This window comes from Bactrocera neohumeralis, chromosome 4 (assembly GCF_024586455.1).
Source record: "Bactrocera neohumeralis isolate Rockhampton chromosome 4, APGP_CSIRO_Bneo_wtdbg2-racon-allhic-juicebox.fasta_v2, whole genome shotgun sequence".
Lineage (NCBI taxonomy): Eukaryota > Metazoa > Arthropoda > Insecta > Diptera > Tephritidae > Bactrocera > Bactrocera neohumeralis.
In genome coordinates this window covers 66,789,627-66,807,563 of record NC_065921.1, presented here as the reverse complement: position 1 = coordinate 66,807,563, position 17,937 = coordinate 66,789,627, and the positions used below count along the sequence as shown (strand labels likewise).

The 17,937-nt window shown below is 33.7% G+C and overlaps 4 protein-coding genes across 12 annotated transcripts in view; 3 read left to right on the top strand and 1 right to left on the bottom strand.

Moving 5' to 3' along the window:
• LOC126757009 (uncharacterized) overlaps positions 1–4,406 on the top strand; it is a 158,892-nt gene extending 154,486 nt beyond the window's left edge. For all 7 annotated transcript variants that reach the window (XM_050470559.1, XM_050470560.1, XM_050470561.1 and 4 more), the window contains one exon: positions 2–4,406. In XM_050470559.1, coding sequence (XP_050326516.1) covers positions 2–1,697 — 1,696 coding nt within the window. In that variant the 3' untranslated portion in view covers positions 1,698–4,406. The remainder of the gene's footprint in view (position 1) is intronic.
• LOC126757034 (stomatin-like protein 2, mitochondrial) overlaps positions 1–11,161 on the top strand; it is a 385,292-nt gene extending 374,131 nt beyond the window's left edge. Inside the window, exons 1-2 of one of the 2 annotated variants that reach the window (XM_050470617.1) lie at positions 9,768–9,884; positions 9,938–11,161. In XM_050470617.1, the coding sequence (XP_050326574.1) occupies positions 10,010–11,095 (1,086 nt within the window). In that variant the 5' untranslated portion in view covers positions 9,768–9,884; positions 9,938–10,009 and the 3' untranslated portion in view covers positions 11,096–11,161. Of the gene's footprint in view, positions 1–9,767; positions 9,885–9,937 lie in introns of those variants that run through there. The other variant, XM_050470619.1, reaches the window with a different exon arrangement.
• On the top strand, positions 7,045–7,920 carry LOC126757057 (NADH dehydrogenase [ubiquinone] 1 beta subcomplex subunit 3). 2 transcript variants are annotated; one of them, XM_050470649.1, is made up of 3 exons: positions 7,045–7,133; positions 7,389–7,531; positions 7,589–7,920. In XM_050470649.1, exons 2-3 carry the CDS (start codon positions 7,401–7,403, stop codon positions 7,776–7,778), a joined length of 321 nt encoding a protein of 106 aa, XP_050326606.1. In that variant the 5' UTR covers positions 7,045–7,133; positions 7,389–7,400; the 3' UTR covers positions 7,779–7,920. The 2 variants fall into 2 exon arrangements, with proteins under 2 accessions (XP_050326606.1, XP_050326604.1); XM_050470647.1 differs by having other exon boundaries at positions 7,085–7,200.
• Positions 7,905–9,529, bottom strand: LOC126757037 (protein Rae1). Its single transcript, XM_050470622.1, has 4 exons — positions 8,857–9,529; positions 8,571–8,796; positions 8,193–8,515; positions 7,905–8,132 (listed from the first exon to the last, which is right to left on the bottom strand). The coding sequence occupies exons 1-4, from the start codon at positions 9,286–9,288 to the stop codon at positions 8,049–8,051; spliced, it is 1,065 nt and encodes a 354-aa protein (XP_050326579.1). The 5' UTR covers positions 9,289–9,529; the 3' UTR covers positions 7,905–8,048.
• Positions 11,162–17,937: the final 6,776 nt, after the last annotated feature.

Below are 17,937 nucleotides of genomic sequence, written 5' to 3'. Positions count from 1 at the left end.
GTTCACTACTCATTGTTTATGAGGGCTATGAGGAAAATCCACAGGCTCATCCCATGGATGTTGAGGAGTGGCTTACACCAACCACGCCGAAGTCAGCTACAAAGTCCGCTACTTTCGACTATCATCCTGATAACAGTATTGATGATGATGACATCGACGATGACGATGAAGATGTAGTAGATGCCGATGATGACACTGCCGGTCATGATGGTGGTGATGAACTGGAGCCACACGAAACAGAGGATGATGACCTGCATATGGTTGCAGCGGATAGCGGTAATGCGTCAGCGACCAATAGCAGCACCGGCGGTGATCCATGCTGTTATGATGCTGATGCCTCGAATGATTCTACGAACGCAGCCGGTCTGAATCTCCCTGCCACACGTCGCAAACGCGGTTTGACAGAGGCAACTCTGGAGAGATCGCGTGGCTTCGCAGATGTAGTAACACCAGTGCGCGGTTATGATGAGGACTCAGCTGCATCAGCCACAGGTGTCAATACTGTTAACGATGCAGTATCCATGCCACCACCGTCAATAGCAGGATTAAGTACAGATAGCAATAATGCTGTGTGCACCGGTGGCAGTAACAGTAATCCGCCATTCATTCCAATCTCCGAAGAAACAGTATTTCTCGATCCCGAGCCGCCAATGCCAAGCGTTTCGACATCTTCACCGCACTCGGGTGACTCTTGGATGAACTATAGTAGCAATAGCAGTGATGATTTCTCCGGACTTTCTGAGCAAATCAAAGCGGTCACCAGTGGTCGCCAAACGGGCGATAACAGTTCCGACGAGGCCAGCTCTGATTATGATAGCAGCATAATTGGTCAAACAGAGGTGATGCTGAAACGTTACAAATCTCAGCAAGAATCCTTTGATATTTCACCTTTGACGCAAGCGACCGAAATACCGCTTATGTCAACAACAACAACGGCGCGTCTACCGCATACGCTCGCCTCATCTGCGTGCTCTACACCACCGTTGCCACCGGGAAGTGTTGGAAAACTATCTGCATCCGTTGCTAACTCTTCCCCCACCTCCTCGACTGCGTCCTCGCTGAAATCAGTGCGCGGTGCAGTTAAACGTCTACGTTGCAAAGACGCCGACGATGAGGATGAAGTGACAGCCAGCGATAATAAAAAAGACGGTATATCGACGTCTTCGCAAGCGAAAAAATCAACAACAACACTGAGTCTAAGCAGCGTAGTTACGGGCGCAGGGAGTAGCAGTAGTGCAGCACCAGTGTCGTCTACACCGACCTCCGTCAACGCATCGCCGGTGAAAACGCCGCTCATGACGCCGACCTCAACAACATCCGGCATTGAGAGCACAGTAGATAAAATCAAGAACACACTGCTCGCTGGCATACAAGAGATACACAATACGAGCAGGAGCAACAATGTAAGCAAAAAGAAGGCTACAGCGACGCGGCTGACTTTACAACATGCCTCCAAATCCCTGGATATCGCAGGCTGTCAAGCATCCGCAACTACCGAAGATGCACGATGCCTTGTAGATGTGCGTCTCATTGACTTTGCGCACACGGCATTCGTGCCGCGCAACGGTGGCGGATTGCTGCAGCAGGCAACCTCCAGCACTCCCGTACATCATGGACCAGATGGTGGTTTTCTAACGGGGCTAGACAGCTTAAATCGCTTACTCAACGATATTCTTACCGAAGAGGTTTGCGTATAAGCGTGCTGTGCACGCATAAAACTGCGTGCAACATTCAATTGGTGTACGAGCACCTCCACATGCTGAAAAAGTGCAAGCAAAACGCCAGAAGTTTGAAAAACGCTTCGAGCGCAGACCTTACGCGTATCTATTTCACACACTGAAATATAAATCCACCAACAATTACAAATACAACGTAGAGGTATACTTGTGGCAGCACCGCAACCAGCCCAGACAAAACTAGCCCTCCACAAGCCCCCACCATTGCACAATTGACTGAGTATGCGGCGTGAATGAAAATTTTTGGAAAAACAAAAGCAGCGAAACGTGTGTGATCGCCAGATAGGAGCGCTTGAACAACTAAATTTAAGTGTAAAATAGAAATTAATAACTACAAATGATAGGAAAAATGTTTATGGAGTAATTGGAATTTGAGAACCGTGCAACCGAGAGAGAAATAGAGTGAAAGGAAGTGAAAACTGAAGTGACGCGCACAGCGTTTGGCAGCAATACATACACGTAATTAAGCTTTTTTAAATTAACTATTTTAAAGTGCTATTTGCGTAGGGGCATGTTATGAGGGCAAATAAACAAAAATCGTAAAAAATTCGAAAACATAATTCAAAAAAAATTAAATTGTTTGTAAAAAGGCTACTTATTGACAACGTTTAAATTTTTATAAAATCATATTAACAAAAACAGTAATAATAGCAACAAGAAGAGATTATAAACGTATAATTTGGAACCGTTTTAAGCAAAAATTAAAAAGAAACACACATGTATATCTGAAAAATTAAATTTTTTAATAACCAAATTTTTACCATTTGCACTAAAAGATATGCAAAATAACATCATTAAATATGATTAAAAAGTTTCAAAAACCAAACATTGACAAATGCAATTAATCGGCAAAATTAAATACTTGCAAAAATTTGCGCTGCAATAAAATTTACTGTCGGCTGAACTTATGCAAACTTATTTTCCGCAGAGTAAATTATTAATGCAGAATTGATAGAATATGAAATGAAATTGGATTTCGTAAAAAGAGGAGTTTTTCATTATGAAACCTTTGTACATTGAGCATTATTTGTTTAGCGATGATTTCGCTAAACTAAAATTGCAGTTAACTGTCAAAATGTACCATGTCATTTGATTAACTAACAACAAGCAATGATTGTTGTCAACAAACAATTGTGAAGTAACATACCTTGCACAATAAATGTCTTCCCCTGCAAATCGAAAATGATGTAGAATATCAAATGTTTTCAATGGTACACAAGAAAGTGAATATTGTGCAAAATTAAGAACTTTGAGCATTACTTAGTGCAGTAATTCTTTTTTAAAAATCAGTTGCTGATCGAAACTTGGATCAGCACTTCATGCATAAATATTTTTGCATTACAAAAAAGATATGAAAAAGTAAGTCGTAAATGTTCAGATAAAAACAATACGTCTCTGCTGAGCATAAAAGCATATACATACATAGTAACATAAATTCAAATACATTCTAATTAGTGGGCACTAAGTTTACTTTGAAATTATTATTATATGTACATTTTAAATTTTAAAACCGAAAATTCAACAATTGAAGAAGTTTCTAAATTGACACTGGGTTTTTCTTTTACTATGCCACCTCTCATATGCAGAACCGAAAATCTTAATAAACATAAAAAAATAATTAATATATGTATAATATCTCATGAAATGAATGCTTAAATGAAAAAATTTTGAAGCTAAAAAAGTTAAACTCAATTCATTTTGGAAGGTCCACGTTCAGACGAAGCTTTCAATAAATGAGATCAACAAATGATAAAAACAAATAAAAATTTTAAATGAAATATGAATAAATAAAATTATATACAAAAATAAAATATACATACAAAATTAAATGAAACAAAATAATTTATAACATGATAATTTGTTCAGATTTAAAACTTAATTGAAAACCAAGTGAAATATAACAAAAACAAATGCATCAACAAAAAACTGAGCCTATAATAATAATTAATTGATAATAGTTAATATAATATTATAAAAGTAATGCAATACATGAATGATTTATAATAAATAAAATGAAATAAATCAGGCTATATATGCATATAATATACATTCAATAAAAACAAAAAAATTAAACAGATGAAATATTAAATATTCACTAAACAAAGTTTAGGGATGTTTCCTGCTTTTTTAGTTAATTCTGGTAAAGACCGATCTCAGTTTGAAAAATGTTCATTGCGCTATTATATAGCCGAATAAAATAATTTCGAAAAATGAATTATAAATGTTTAAAAGTAATAAAAGTATATTTTTTCGTTTTTAATAGATTTTTTTTTGACACAAACATCCCTTAAACTTTAAAAATAAAATCAATAAAAAAGAAACGAAATATTCACAAAAATAAACAAAATAAAACCATCTTTACATAGTCCTCATTATAACAACAAAACAAAATTTAAAAATACTGAATATATTAACGTACCCTGCATATAAACAAAGCAAACAAGTTTAAAAAACAACACTTTATTTTATACGATTTTAAACTTGCTGTTTGTTAATAAACAATATCAAGTGTAATTTATTTTTTACAGCTAATTGTATGACAAATTTTACTAAAAGCAAATATATAATTTTAAAAGAAAACTTCGTAAGGTTTACCATTAAGCATTCAAAGCGCAACACAGTATTTTTGCTTACAACCCCAGAAATAAAAAAAAAAATAGTAATAAAAAATACATGATTAGTTGTATAAATATAGGCGTATAGGCAATAGCTAACGCCGATTAAACAACCTTATTGTGATTTTTGTTTGAAAAAAAGTGTGAGCAAATTAAATTAATACAAAAAATTAAAAATTAGAAAATGCGGTTGCATTTATAAATTTTGGTTTTAAGAGCTAGTAATGTAATTGCATAATTGTTTAAAAGTAATATATTTATAGGAAAAACGTTAACAAAGAAGTAATTTAAGTAAAAATAATAATTATTTTTTAAAGTACTTGTACAACTTAAATAAAAAATATGTGAAATTAAACAAATAAATTAAAACAAAAATAAACATGTTATTTGAACGAATACGTAGACAGTTTTTTTTAGCCAAAATTTATAAAAGCAACAGCATTGATCTTACCAAAAAAAATTATAATAAAAAAAAACAAAATTAAATTGACAGTTTCCTTAAAAAATATAACTTTATAAAAGTAATATCTAGAATTTATATGCCACATTAAAAATTTATTATTAAAATAAGTTCATTATAAATCGCTATAAATAAAAATAATAAAAAATAAAACATAAAGTATTCAAAAAATTATTACAAAAAAATCTGCAAAACATTTTATGAAAAAATACAAAAAGTATGCCACACTCTTATAATGTAATTTATAATAATTATACACATTAACAATGCTAACACACTACTGTTGTTAAAATACTTAAGTTAAAAGCTGCATTAATAATCATATAAAATTACTATATTATTACTATAATACAAATTTAGCGGTTAGTTATAGGCATGTGGCGTTGTGCGAATGGAAAAAAATTTAAATGGTCTATTGAAAAATTTAGAATTTTTTAAACAGTTTTTTCGCAAACTGAAAATTTATATTGTTCAACTACTCCAAACAAAAATGTTGATTTAGTTTTTCGAATTTCAAATTTCGTGCTATGTTCAAAAAAAAAATATCAAATGTGGATTACATAGTTTTGTTTTTGTTTGTTATGTTTTTTCATGAGTGTGAAGTAATGCATGAACTGATGTTTGAGCATAATAAAGTGCGTATTTTATAACTATAAAATTGTGGATATTGTTACAACAAAAGCCTGTAACAAAATTGGATTTCTATTATATAGATATTTGTTCATTATAATATAAACATAACGCACGGCATTGTTTGAAACCACAAAATATACAAAATATGAAGTAATTAAATTAAATTATGTTTAATAGGTTTTAATTGGAAGATTATATACGTTGAAAAAATTTCACATACACATACACACACAAATCATGTGAACCATTACCCAATAAAACTGTGTCTTTACTATTTTCAATTTATTTTTACTTTATTAATAAGATTCAGTTTCAAAATATTTAACAAATTTTCCATCTACACACATCCATACATCTATACTATACCTACATAAACTTGTATATCTATATTAGAAACTTATAATATTATTAATTATAATTACAAATGCAATAAATACATATATTATAAAAATGCAAAAAAAAAAAAAATATTCTAGAATTACTTGAATAAATAAAGGTATAAACATATATATTACAATTAATGTTGTTTTATTTGCAAATGGGATTTCTTGAAAAAGATATGGTCAGAGAAAATATCTGCTTACATATTCGGGGGTTTTGCAAACTTTACCGAAATTTTATGTTGCAAATTATTTGAAAAATTAACACAGGAAATGCAATAGAAAATTTGTTTTTATTTTGCACAAACTTCAATGTGGAGCAAAATTGCTATTTCTGTCACAATAGTAATTTCAACTAGGGAAACACTGCTCAAGAAATGTAGTGATGCCACAATGCATACATTAGGGGGATTCGCTTGCTCTTGCAAGATTGCAGATTGCAAAAATCCTGTACCGAAATAAACAAGGGCACGAGAGCACCCAGTGATATATGAACAGCTGATTTGGTCAATTTATTGTAAATGACTATTGTGAATTGGCGCATCTTCTGCATACATTTTTAACAAAAAAAAACTGTAACAAATCTTTATAATTTAAATAGAAATCATGAAATCTATTTAAAATTTACTTTCCTAAACAACCTAACGTCAAAATATGTATGTAAGTAAAATGGCAGCTAGCACAGGATTGCAATTATTTTTTTATGTGCCATGGACCGAAAATAAACATGGGTTTTGGACTGACATATTTTACAGCCATTGCAAATCATTTTCTGCGTGTGTTTGTTGTTATGCCGTTGCACCAAGAGGAAAATTTTGCAATTCGTGCACCGTGTAAGGATTTTGCAAGAGCAACAGAATCCCCCTATTGTTACTAAATCGGTAGCAGCCAGTGAGCGGAATAATAATATTTTTGTACATTTGCGACTATAATCAGATAACGTGTATATATTACGTTTTCTGCTATAAACTGGCAATTTATTGGTGGGCTATTAATTTTAATGCATCATATATAAAATAAAATTAACAATGTTGACACAACTGAAGGATGATTTTTCAAAAATATATAAATATGGCAACGCCAACAACAGCTGATTTTCAGTTGTCAAAATTTGACAAACAATATTTTCATATATCACTAGTGCTGTTTTGTATATTTCTGCTACCTGCAGTTGAACAACTGAAGGATGATTTTTCAAAAATATATAAATATGGCAACGCCAACAACAGCTGATTTTCATTTGTCAAATTTTGACAAACAATATATTGTGCTGTTTTGCTGCTACCACAGAATACCAATTGGAGAAAAGGTTTGAGCCACTTTCCAACTTTTTAGCTATTTTAAAAAGCGAGTTTACATTTTAAAGTATCAACGAGGTATGCCACGAAGTGACAATTATAAAAATATAGAACAGTTTGCAAAATTTTTCATGTTATTAACAAAAGCAAATTGCTAGTAAAATTATATAACCTTGCTGTCAATATTGTGCGAACCCGCGATATTTTAATAAAATTTCATTTAAAAATTAGCTACAGTTCTTTTCATAGTATATCTCTCGTTCTAGCAATAAACAATCATGGGCGGACACGGACACGGTGAACCCTACAAAATACCACATCCTTCAATTTATAAAGTGGAAAATATACCCAAGTTACGCGAAGTGCAAGAAGCGCTAGCTCGTCAAGGCTTAAAGGATCCATGGTTGCGGTTAGTTTTCGCTAACAATACAAATAATAATAATATGTCACTCAACTCTAATTTTAGGAATGAAGTGTGGCGTTATGAGCCCAGCAAAATGGGCACACATGCTAGCCGTGCACGCGCTTTCTTCCTACGTGGTCTACTGTGGGGCTCAATTGCTGCTGCCGTTCACATTGGTTGCGAATATGCTTTTAGTTCGAAAGATGATCATGGTCATGGACATGGTGAACACTCAGAAGGTGGCCATCATTAAACACTGCTTTGCCTGAAACATTTGCCCTTATTGCTACTTTTAAATAAAGCAAACAAATACCGAATTTGTTTGTTATTATCCGTAGTTGCACAAGGGTGGCGTGTTAATGAAGTACCAAATACAGCGTTTAGGATAATTTAAAGGTTGTGTTTTGTTTTATTTTGATTTCTGTCTTCTACTCACTGAAATGCATCGGTTTCAAAATTTAATTACTAGTTCTATTGGGAAATTAGTTGTGATCCTATTTATACATATGATAAAGTGTACAATTTAAGCAATACGAGGTTTGAGTTCGTCGTAACAAGAACGGAGGAAGATTTGTGGTTTTTTGCCTGGATTGAAGTACTCATGGCCCTGTAAATCAAATGGCATATATAATAAACAAAACTAGCGCTTAGTAAAATTTTTAATTACCTTCGACCAATCATAGCCAACCGCATAAGCGAATATTTGCCCATTATTATTGAAGGCACACTTGGTAATCGATTGATCCATTGTCTCTGAAGATTTAAGTTTTGTACGCGCATCTTTATCCCAGAAGCTGAAAGTACCATCTGAACCCACAGTGACCAAAGTACCATGCACCGGATGGAAGGCTATATCATTCACAGCATAAATGTCTTGATAACCGGCAGTACCAGTTGTGCGATGGCACTTGAAGGTGAAATTATCTTTTGGATTCACTGGATTTACATACTGGATTGCAACACGACCTTCAATACTACCAAGCGCATATCCTTCAAAGATAAATAATGTTTAAATGAGTTGCGCACTTTAAATATACATGCGTACCTGTCGGTGCCTTTTTCTTATCTCTGAAAATTGATATTGTTCTATGTTGATATTTCAGCGGGCTGTCTTGTCGTTTAAACTCAGTCGGTGTGTTTTCCAGTGAATAAACAATTAGACCCCGATTAGCAGTACCAACAACAGCCATTGGATAATCTACATCGGCACAGTAACAACGTTCTGGCAAATTTATTGCCATTAGCGGGTTGGGTGTACGAGTATCCCAGAACTGAAATAAACATAAATAAATGTTAAGAATGTCTAATAAAAGCATGTTTGAAATAAATACCTTTAAAGTTTTATCCCACGAACCAGTCATTAGACAACTATAATTCGAACCTTTTATCCAGTGGCATGTCTTTACGGGCGCATCATGTGCAGCCACCTGTACTACTTGGTCAGAGGCTAAATCCCACATTTTTACTTGTTTGTCACAGGATGCCATGTAAACTTTTGTGCCGTCGTCGGACCAACATACATCTAACACTGGTCCTCCCATTGTTTTCATTGACTTTGGAACAGTTTTACCTGTCTGCTCCACCTCCCAACAACGTACACTGCTATCCCAGCTACCAGCTATGAGAAAGTTCTGTGGTATCGTGCTGGGACTAAATTCCAATGCAGACACGGAATCATCCGGTGGCATTGTTACTTCGAAATCATTCATACGATTTGTAGAAGGTGCGGCGGTGGTCGCACCAAGAGTTTGCTGACCGAACATATCGTGTTTCTTACTGAAAACAAATTGGCGGCAACAAATTGATTTAGACCTTCAGCCGTCAACTGCTTCAATCCTCCAAGTGCTGTATATTTTAATAACTTTATTGAGCGAGGTCTAATTCTATTGTTATTAATGCTAATTAGACAAAAATTCAACCGATAATTAGGAATTTGGCAGAAAATCGCAATGTTTCGAAATTCAATAAAAAAAACCACGCATAGTGGCTTGTTGCCGGCTGTCAAAAGTAGAGTATTACCAGACTTATTAATTGAATCAGTTTTAAACTGTTTTAATCATTAATGGAAAAATAAAATGAGTAGAAAATTATTACTAATTTATAAGGTGCAATATTATTATTTTATTTATATCACTTAATGAGGCTTGTTAGATAGTACAACTTAAATTAAAGTATTTAAAAAGTTTAATTTTTCTTTGCACACATAGCTATTGTACATACCAACATCAGTATTATGACATTTCATTTTTCATGACATTCCGAAAATCGGCATGAAAGCAAGTGTTTTTTGGCAAATGCAGCATATTGTCACGAATCCTATTCAAATTAAATAATAGCATTAATAATTTGTGGTAGCAAGGTATTATTTATAGTTTCAAATGTATATTATTGTATAAACAATTATTTCTGCAGTGACGTACTTATTAGCTGTATATCTATATTTGCATTCTACATTCGTAATCAAGTCAAAGTGTGTTCTTGACAATGTTGCGTACCTTTGTAACCACCGCTGGACGACTATCACAACAACACCATCAATCATTGTTGCTCAGGAATGGACGTCAGTTAATACAGCAAAGCCGCACCAAAGCATCAACACCTATGAATACAATAATAATGTTTGTGCCACAGCAGGAGGCGTGGATCGTCGAGCGTATGGGTCGTTTTCATAGAATTATGGAACCCGGTCTTAATATACTGGTGCCCTTTATAGATAAAATTAAGTATGTTCAAAGTCTGAAGGAAATAGCAATAGATGTGCCCAAACAAAGTGCCATCACTTCGGACAATGTGACATTGAGCATAGATGGCGTTTTGTACTTGCGAATCATTGATCCTTATCGCGCTTCATATGGTGTTGAAGATCCAGAATTTGCGATAACACAACTCGCTCAAACCACTATGCGTTCCGAGTTGGGTAAGATGTCACTGGATAAGGTCTTTCGTGAGCGTGAATCTCTCAATGTAAGCATAGTGGACTCGATTAACAAAGCAAGTGAGGCTTGGGGTATTGCATGCTTACGTTACGAAATTCGTGATATTCGTTTGCCTTCACGTGTGCATGAAGCTATGCAAATGCAGGTCGAAGCAGAACGACGTAAGCGTGCTGCTATTTTGGAGTCAGAAGGTAGTCGCGAGGCCGAAATCAATATTGCTGAAGGTAAAAGAAAATCACGTATACTTGCCTCCGAAGCTGAAAGACAGGAACAAATTAACAAAGCGAGCGGTGAAGCGGCTGCTATGTTAGCTGTTGCCGATGCACGTGCCCGTGGACTCCAGACTGTTGCTAAAGCATTACAAGATTTAGATGGCAAAAATGCTGCCTCCCTCACTTTAGCTGAGCAATATATTGATGCGTTTAGAAATTTAGCGAAAACAAATAACACACTCATACTGCCATCGAATCCTAGCGATGTAACAGCACTCGTCACACAAGCTTTAAGTGTTTATCAAACGATTTCAAATAATAACATTGGAAATGTAAAAAATTTACGTAGTGTAGATGGTATTGTGGAGAATAGTATTGATGAGAGTAAATGTAAACAGGATAAAAAAATGGAAATTGAATAATTTGCGAAACGATAAAGTGAACTATGAATTGAAATAAAAATGCAATTTATAAGTCATATTGTTAAATGCATTTGTTTTCCTTTGGTTGCATTCAAATAAATTCCTTTATATTTATTTGAATATAATTAAGTAAAAATGAAGTTTGGATTATGGAATTATCAAAAAAAATATAAAAAATTTTGTTTTATTCTTCGTATTGAAAATGTAAACAGGAACTGATAAAAAAGGTGTTTAATTGACAACAATTTACCTAAGCAATGTACGCATTTAAGGTTGTTCATGCATTCGCGTATTATTTTTAAATTGGTACTTTTTTTCAACGGAACTGTAGTTTGGGTTTGTGCCTTTGCTAAATGTGTTGAAAATATCGAGTGTTGCATTTACCATTCGTTCGTTATGTTAAAATAACGTAAAGGACGTAATGGTTTGCTATTACTGTTACTTTATTTTCTTTAAGAATTATTTGAAAAGTAAAGAATTTCACTAAAATCAGGGAAATCTGCACACAAACTTTATTGGGACACACAATATCTGTATACAGGACAATGTAACAAAATAAGCTTGTTCTAGTAAGAATTTAAGTGTAGGCGTTAAATATTTCACTTTAACTCTGACAGAAGAGAATTATTAATATAGAAATCTTAACAAATTTTAAAGAAGTTGGTTTGGAAATTTAACATTCTCAAATTACCTTTAGCTGTTAAAATGTGTGTACGTAAGTATATTTCCTTGTTTACTAGCTAATTGCAAGCACAAAAATATCCAAATTATTTAAATGTCCAATTAAAATGAAATTAGCGTCTCATGCTTTTAAGTAAGTTGAAAAACGTCAGATTTATTTACCATTTTCGTAGTGCAATGAACTTGTGAAGGTCGAAATACTACTAATCGAAACTACATAATTTTTATAATGCTATTTATATGGCAAGAATATTAAATTTCAAAATAAATGCTAAAAATTTGCAAAGTGAGTGAGTGCATATACATACATGTATTTGAATACACAGTTATTTAGCTTCACATATGGTTATGTATTTATGTACATATGTATGTATCCATATGCATGACAGGCAAAATTCGTTGTCAATTTATCATCAATAATAAATAATCAAACGTTTCAAATATATGCTTTTGCATAAATATATACCATATACACACATAGATATACATACATTTGTAATTTTCACACGATTGCTACGTTTAGCGAATTTGCAAACAAAATAGAAACACAAATAATTAAGTTTAAAAATAAAGAAAAAATTATCTCTAAATATAAATTATACAAAGGCCAATTAGCACTATTATACATGTGCCAATATTTACATAGATACTATATAAACAATTTAGAATACATGTATGCATATACATACATACATATGTAAGTATGTATGTATGCTTGCATTCGCTTTCGCTCATCATTTTTAGGTACGTATGTACATTTGTATGTTCATATCTAAAATAAATAGAGGCAACAAAATTAAAATCCCCGAAATATTTTGAATGGCAACCGAGTTTTGTGACCTCGTCGAGGTACAGTGGGACGAATTCCGATATTAAATTTTGATATGGTACAATAACTCATTTCAAGATATAGTTTAAATTGCTAGAAAAACATAATCTATTAAAGAGAAATCATAGAATATGAATGTTCTACCCATGAAGAACTAAAAAAATATATATACTAATGTATGTACATATGTATGTATGTATCTTCAGTTGTCAAAAAATAGGAGTGACCGCATGAAACATACCGCATCTTTCAATTTTCAGTAAGAAACATGTTTTTTGTCACAAAATTTTTGAACCAAGCATGCACTAATGATATACCTACAAATTTTTCCATAGTTCATATATTTAAATTGAACGTAAACAAAATTTGATGCACTTACTATATATGTTAAATTAACTGAAAAACTGTTTCCACATAAAAATAGGATTTTTGTTATATGTAAAATTCTACAAATTTTAAATTAAATCGGTCTCAACACTTTACAGCATAATGAAATAAATAAATAAGAGAGTTTATGATATTCTGACATAATTCAATCCTTCCCAATTCTCTTTCACTAACTGCCACAAATCTCTCGAATTGGTTGGTTTTCAATGGTAAAATGGTTTTCATATCGGCTTCGAGATTTCTTATGGGGTTCCTGACTCTACACTACTTCTTTGCGCACTTACTGATATGGTTAAAATCGTTGTCTTGTTGGTATATCTATATAAATGTTATAATCCAACAGGCATTTGCACAAATCTTCGAAGTCGGTTCTCTACTCACTGCAGATCCAATGATTAAATAAACGAGAATCACTTCAAATTACTGCTAGGTTATATAACTCTACGATTATTTACTTTTCTAATTTTGCGAATATTATTAGGTAATAGATCGTCCGTCCTATCCTTTTAAAATTTACTTCTTCTTGGATTATTACGACCTATTAAAACTTACCTAATTTCCGCATCTTATATATAATTTCAATTTGTCACGCAGCTGACTTTTTATTAAAGACTTACAGTCTTTATAACGCTCGACATACACAACCTCCAAATGCTTCAGTTTCTAAAATCTATAAAAAAATACATAAATATATGAATTATATGCTTTATAGTTTGTCAAATTGAAATTGCATGTTACTCTCCTCTTATTTATGTATTATTTATATATGTATGTACGTTATATATTTTTTATATTAGTAACAAAGTTTTTTTCATAAAATTGTAGTTATCACTAATTTACTTAATTTTATACAGTTTTTATTTTGTTGTAAACGTTTGACCACAACATCCCACTGTGAGCTTAAAATAGTAACAATTGTGGCCTGCTGCCGTCTTGTCTTGCGAAACCGCTTTGTTGTTGGGTGTCGCGAGTGAATGAGTTCGGTCATGCTCATGTTTAGATTAAATAATGAAAGAGCTGCTAGAGAAATCATAATCACATTTTAAAATAACTTATTTCATAAATTAACTTTTTCCTGCTCTTCTGTAGGCATTTTAGTTACTTTGATTTCTGATGCAATAGTGACCCCATTGAAATAATACTAATATATGTACTTATGTACATATGTACATGCGAGCACTTAGTTGACCTCACAATCGTTTGGTACTTTTTTCATTTTGGGTTAATTGTTGCAGCTCAAGTTAAAGCCAAAGTGGTCATTTAAAATGGGGGGACATTTTTTATGAAAGTAGGTCGAAAATGCAGTGAACGCCGATAAATCACTGCCTATGATTAAGACGTCCTTACTAAAGCAGAGGGGTATGTCAGCAAAATTCACAGAATTTCGAACAGATAAATTGCCAATATGCGGTAAATTTTTTCCAACAAAAAAAGATAATAAATATATATGAAAAGCAGGGCATATGTTAAAAGACGCATAAAGTAGGTATACACTGTCAATATTATCGACCGGAATCAACAACTTAGCCATCATAACATTTTTTGTACATATACTTTGACGGAAAAAGTACCAAAGACCGGAAATAGCATCACTTTACTGGAGTTATATAGCTGTTGCTTTTGGTTCGAATCTCGCCAAATTATGTATAACAGGTGATTAACTACCAAAACTAAAACAAAAAAGCAATGACCTAAGGCAAGAAATAACGCCTACAAATTATAAAACACACATGGTAACGCTGCAAACTTTTGCCTAACTTGGTTAATAATAGAAATCTCAAATTTTGCCGATAATATTGATGGTGGTGAATAATTTAGTATTTGTGTGAGGGCAAGACGAAATATCTCCTGTCATCAAGCAAACAGTCGTCGCACTCGCGACTAGGCTCCCACGTCACTGTTGACAGTCATAACTTCGAAGTTGTAGATAATTTCGTCTATCTTGGAACCAGCATTAACAGTAACAATAATGTAAGCCTCGAAATCTGACACTTCGGACTGAGTAGGCAACTGAGAAGTAAAGTCTTCTCTCTATAAACAAAGATCAAACTCTATAAGGGGTTACATGGGTTTCACAGTTTCAAAACATCGAAAATTATCTTATTAAATTCTATAACATCTCTAGAATATAGTCCTAAATTTTCAAGTTGATCCGACTAATAGTTTCGGAGATACAGCCTTGAGAACTTGTGCGTTCGAGGTTAGATAGGCTAAGTGCGCCGTCTTTAAACGCGTTTTTCTCAAAACTATGTTTTCAAAGTCGGTAGTCAAGATTTCTCGCGAACTACTCAACCGATCTCGATGAAATTTTACACAGGTCTTCGAGATATCATTTACAAGGTCTTGAACGAAGGATTTTTTTTTTTTGAATTACAACGATTTAAAAAAAAAAATGTCGAGAAATTTTCATCGAAATCCGCATTTTTTATAAAAACGTCTGCCAAAAATTCAATTTTCATTTTTTTTTCTTTCGTCCAATACCTAGTTTATTGTCTTTACTAAAACACGTATTTTTTAATTTTATTTCAGATGATCCTGAAAGAAGTTCTGCTGACAACGCGGATGCACCTTTTTTCCGAGGGACTGCCGGAAATGGCGTCGTAATGACTGCCATTTTGATATTTTTTTTTTTTTAATTTTACAAAATGTTTATTAAATATGAGTCTTTTAAATGAAAAAAAATTTCATTAAAATATTTCATTTTTTATATGTAAAAAAAATTATTGAAAAAAGGCCGTTTTTTGCTCGAAGAAACCCATGTAACCCCATAAGTCACTCATCATCCCCGTCCTGCTATATGGTGCAGAGTCTTGGACGATGTCAACAACGGATGAGTCGACGTTGCGAGTTTTCGAGAGAAAAGTTCTGCGAAAGATTTATGGTCCTTTGCGCATTGGCCACGGCGAATATCGCATTCGATGGAACGATGAGCTGTACGAGATATACGACGACATTTACATAGTTCAGTGAATTAAAATACAGCGGCTACGCTGGTTAGGTCATGTTGTCCGAATGGACAGAAACACTCCAGCTCTGAATGTATTCGACGCAGTACCCGCCGGCGTAAGCAGAGGACCACTCCGTTGGAAAGACCATGTGGAGAAGGAGCTGGCTTCGCTTGGAATCGCCAATTGGCGCCGCCTTACGAAAAGAGAAACGACTGGCGTGCTGTTGTTAACTCGGCTATAACCGCATAAGCGATTTCTACGCCAGTAAGGAAGAAGAATAATTCAGTCTTTGAGGCCAAGACTGTTAGACTAACAGAAAGCGCTAAGTGGACCTTTACAATAATCAGGAAATTTACAATAATCAGGAAATTTATAAAGTATAGCCAAGCGACAATAAGGGCTATCCGCTAGCATTCAATAGACTTCTAGTGGCAATGCTGAAAAGCATCAGCTGAGTGTCATCGAAAAACTCTATAAATTTGGAAAAATTAACGATGTTTTGAGAACAATTGAATAATTTTATTCAAAAGTGTTGTAACCTATTCAGATGTGAAACAATTATCATGATAATCGCGCTTGTTAAACTGTTAAAAATAACTCAAAAGTTTCAATAAGAAATTAATGGCATTTCAAAGATTTCCGTTGTTCGCTATAAAGAGAAATTTGTATGTTAAAATAAGTAAAATGAGGGGAATTTTCACAGTGACCATTCATAGCTTTTAACTGCTTACAGAGAATTCTTCATGTGTTTTGAAGGAAATGAGCATACCAGTAGGCACAAATTCATATACATACATACATATATGTATATAAATTACTAAGTAAACAGTGGATATATGCACAACCATATATGTATGTACATATGTATGTATATATACATATACATATATAAATGTATGGCTGCGTACCATATATGTATGTATGTACAGATGAATTAGTCATTTTAAAATTAAATGTGTCAAAAACGTGTGCAAAAAGGGATATCGACGATTAATTGCAAAACATGTTCAATGACAGCGCGTACAAAAGCGCGGGCTGATGTACAGAGAGCCAAAAAAACGAAAAAATTGGAAATGACATTCCGCCTCAAAAATCGCAGGCTCGAAACCGGTTTTGGACTTATAGTCTCTTGGCAAAGTTGGTCAGAATGATCCGTAGCACATTTCCCGTGAATAGTAAAAAAAATGACCCGCTCTAACGTACATACATATATGTAAAAGAACACACACATCCACATACATACAGACTGCTGTGCAGTCCATTAGCAGGTGTTCTGGAGTTTCAAACTCCAAGTCGCAGAACCGGCAATTTGCACAAGAAGCTAGGTCCATGCTACATAAGCGCTTCTTGAACTTACAATGGTCAGTGTGGAAGGCGAAAAGTAGCCTGAGTTTTTCCCTTGGGAGGCTGATTACATAATTAAATCTTTTGAGGTTGTAACCACACATTAGTAGCTTGACATGGCGCATGCCTAGGACTTGTTGCCAATGCTTCTCTATACCCACTGTCGTATCTTTACGGAGCAGCTCTTATATGGTGTGGGCACCGCTCCATATGTGATAATCGGTCGCACGATCATGGTGTACAACCACCTGACAATCCTTGGCTTGCAGCCCCAGCATCTACCAGCAAAGCATCATATGTGCTTTCGTAGTTTTAGTAGTCATCTTTATCTCTCTGTCCCCGAGAGTTAGGTTCTTGTGGCCAGGTTGATGTTCAGTCCAACCCTTGGCGAAAAATTTTGTTTTGAGATTATTCGAATAATTTCAAGAGCCCTAGTATAGACTTTATAACAAAAACTGATTTTTTTCAGGGTCGCTGTGCCCCTTAACAAGTGCATCGTGAACTGATGCTACAAAATCAGATTTTGTTCTCTCTTGGAAAGACTGACGAAACACTTTTTTGTGTGGAATACTTTTAAATATATAATATAGTAATATATTATAATAATAATATAGAAACATATTTTCTTCTAAGTAACCATGATCTGCAACAAA

Bases quoted from the DNA above. Each gene is read 5' to 3' on its own strand.
- LOC126757057 (XM_050470649.1), top strand. From the start codon at position 7,401: ATGGGCGGACACGGACACGGTGAACCCTACAAAATACCACATCCTTCA. The intron at 7,532-7,588 runs GTTAGTTTTCGC...CTCTAATTTTAG, and splicing joins TTAAAGGATCCATGGTTGCG to GAATGAAGTGTGGCGTTATG.
- LOC126757037 (XM_050470622.1), bottom strand. From the start codon at position 9,288: ATGTTCGGTCAGCAAACTCTTGGTGCGACCACCGCCGCACCTTCTACA. The intron at 8,516-8,570 runs GTACGCATGTAT...TTATCTTTGAAG, and splicing joins TAAGAAAAAGGCACCGACAG to GATATGCGCTTGGTAGTATT. The intron at 8,133-8,192 runs GTAATTAAAAAT...TTTGATTTACAG, and splicing joins TTGGCTATGATTGGTCGAAG to GGCCATGAGTACTTCAATCC.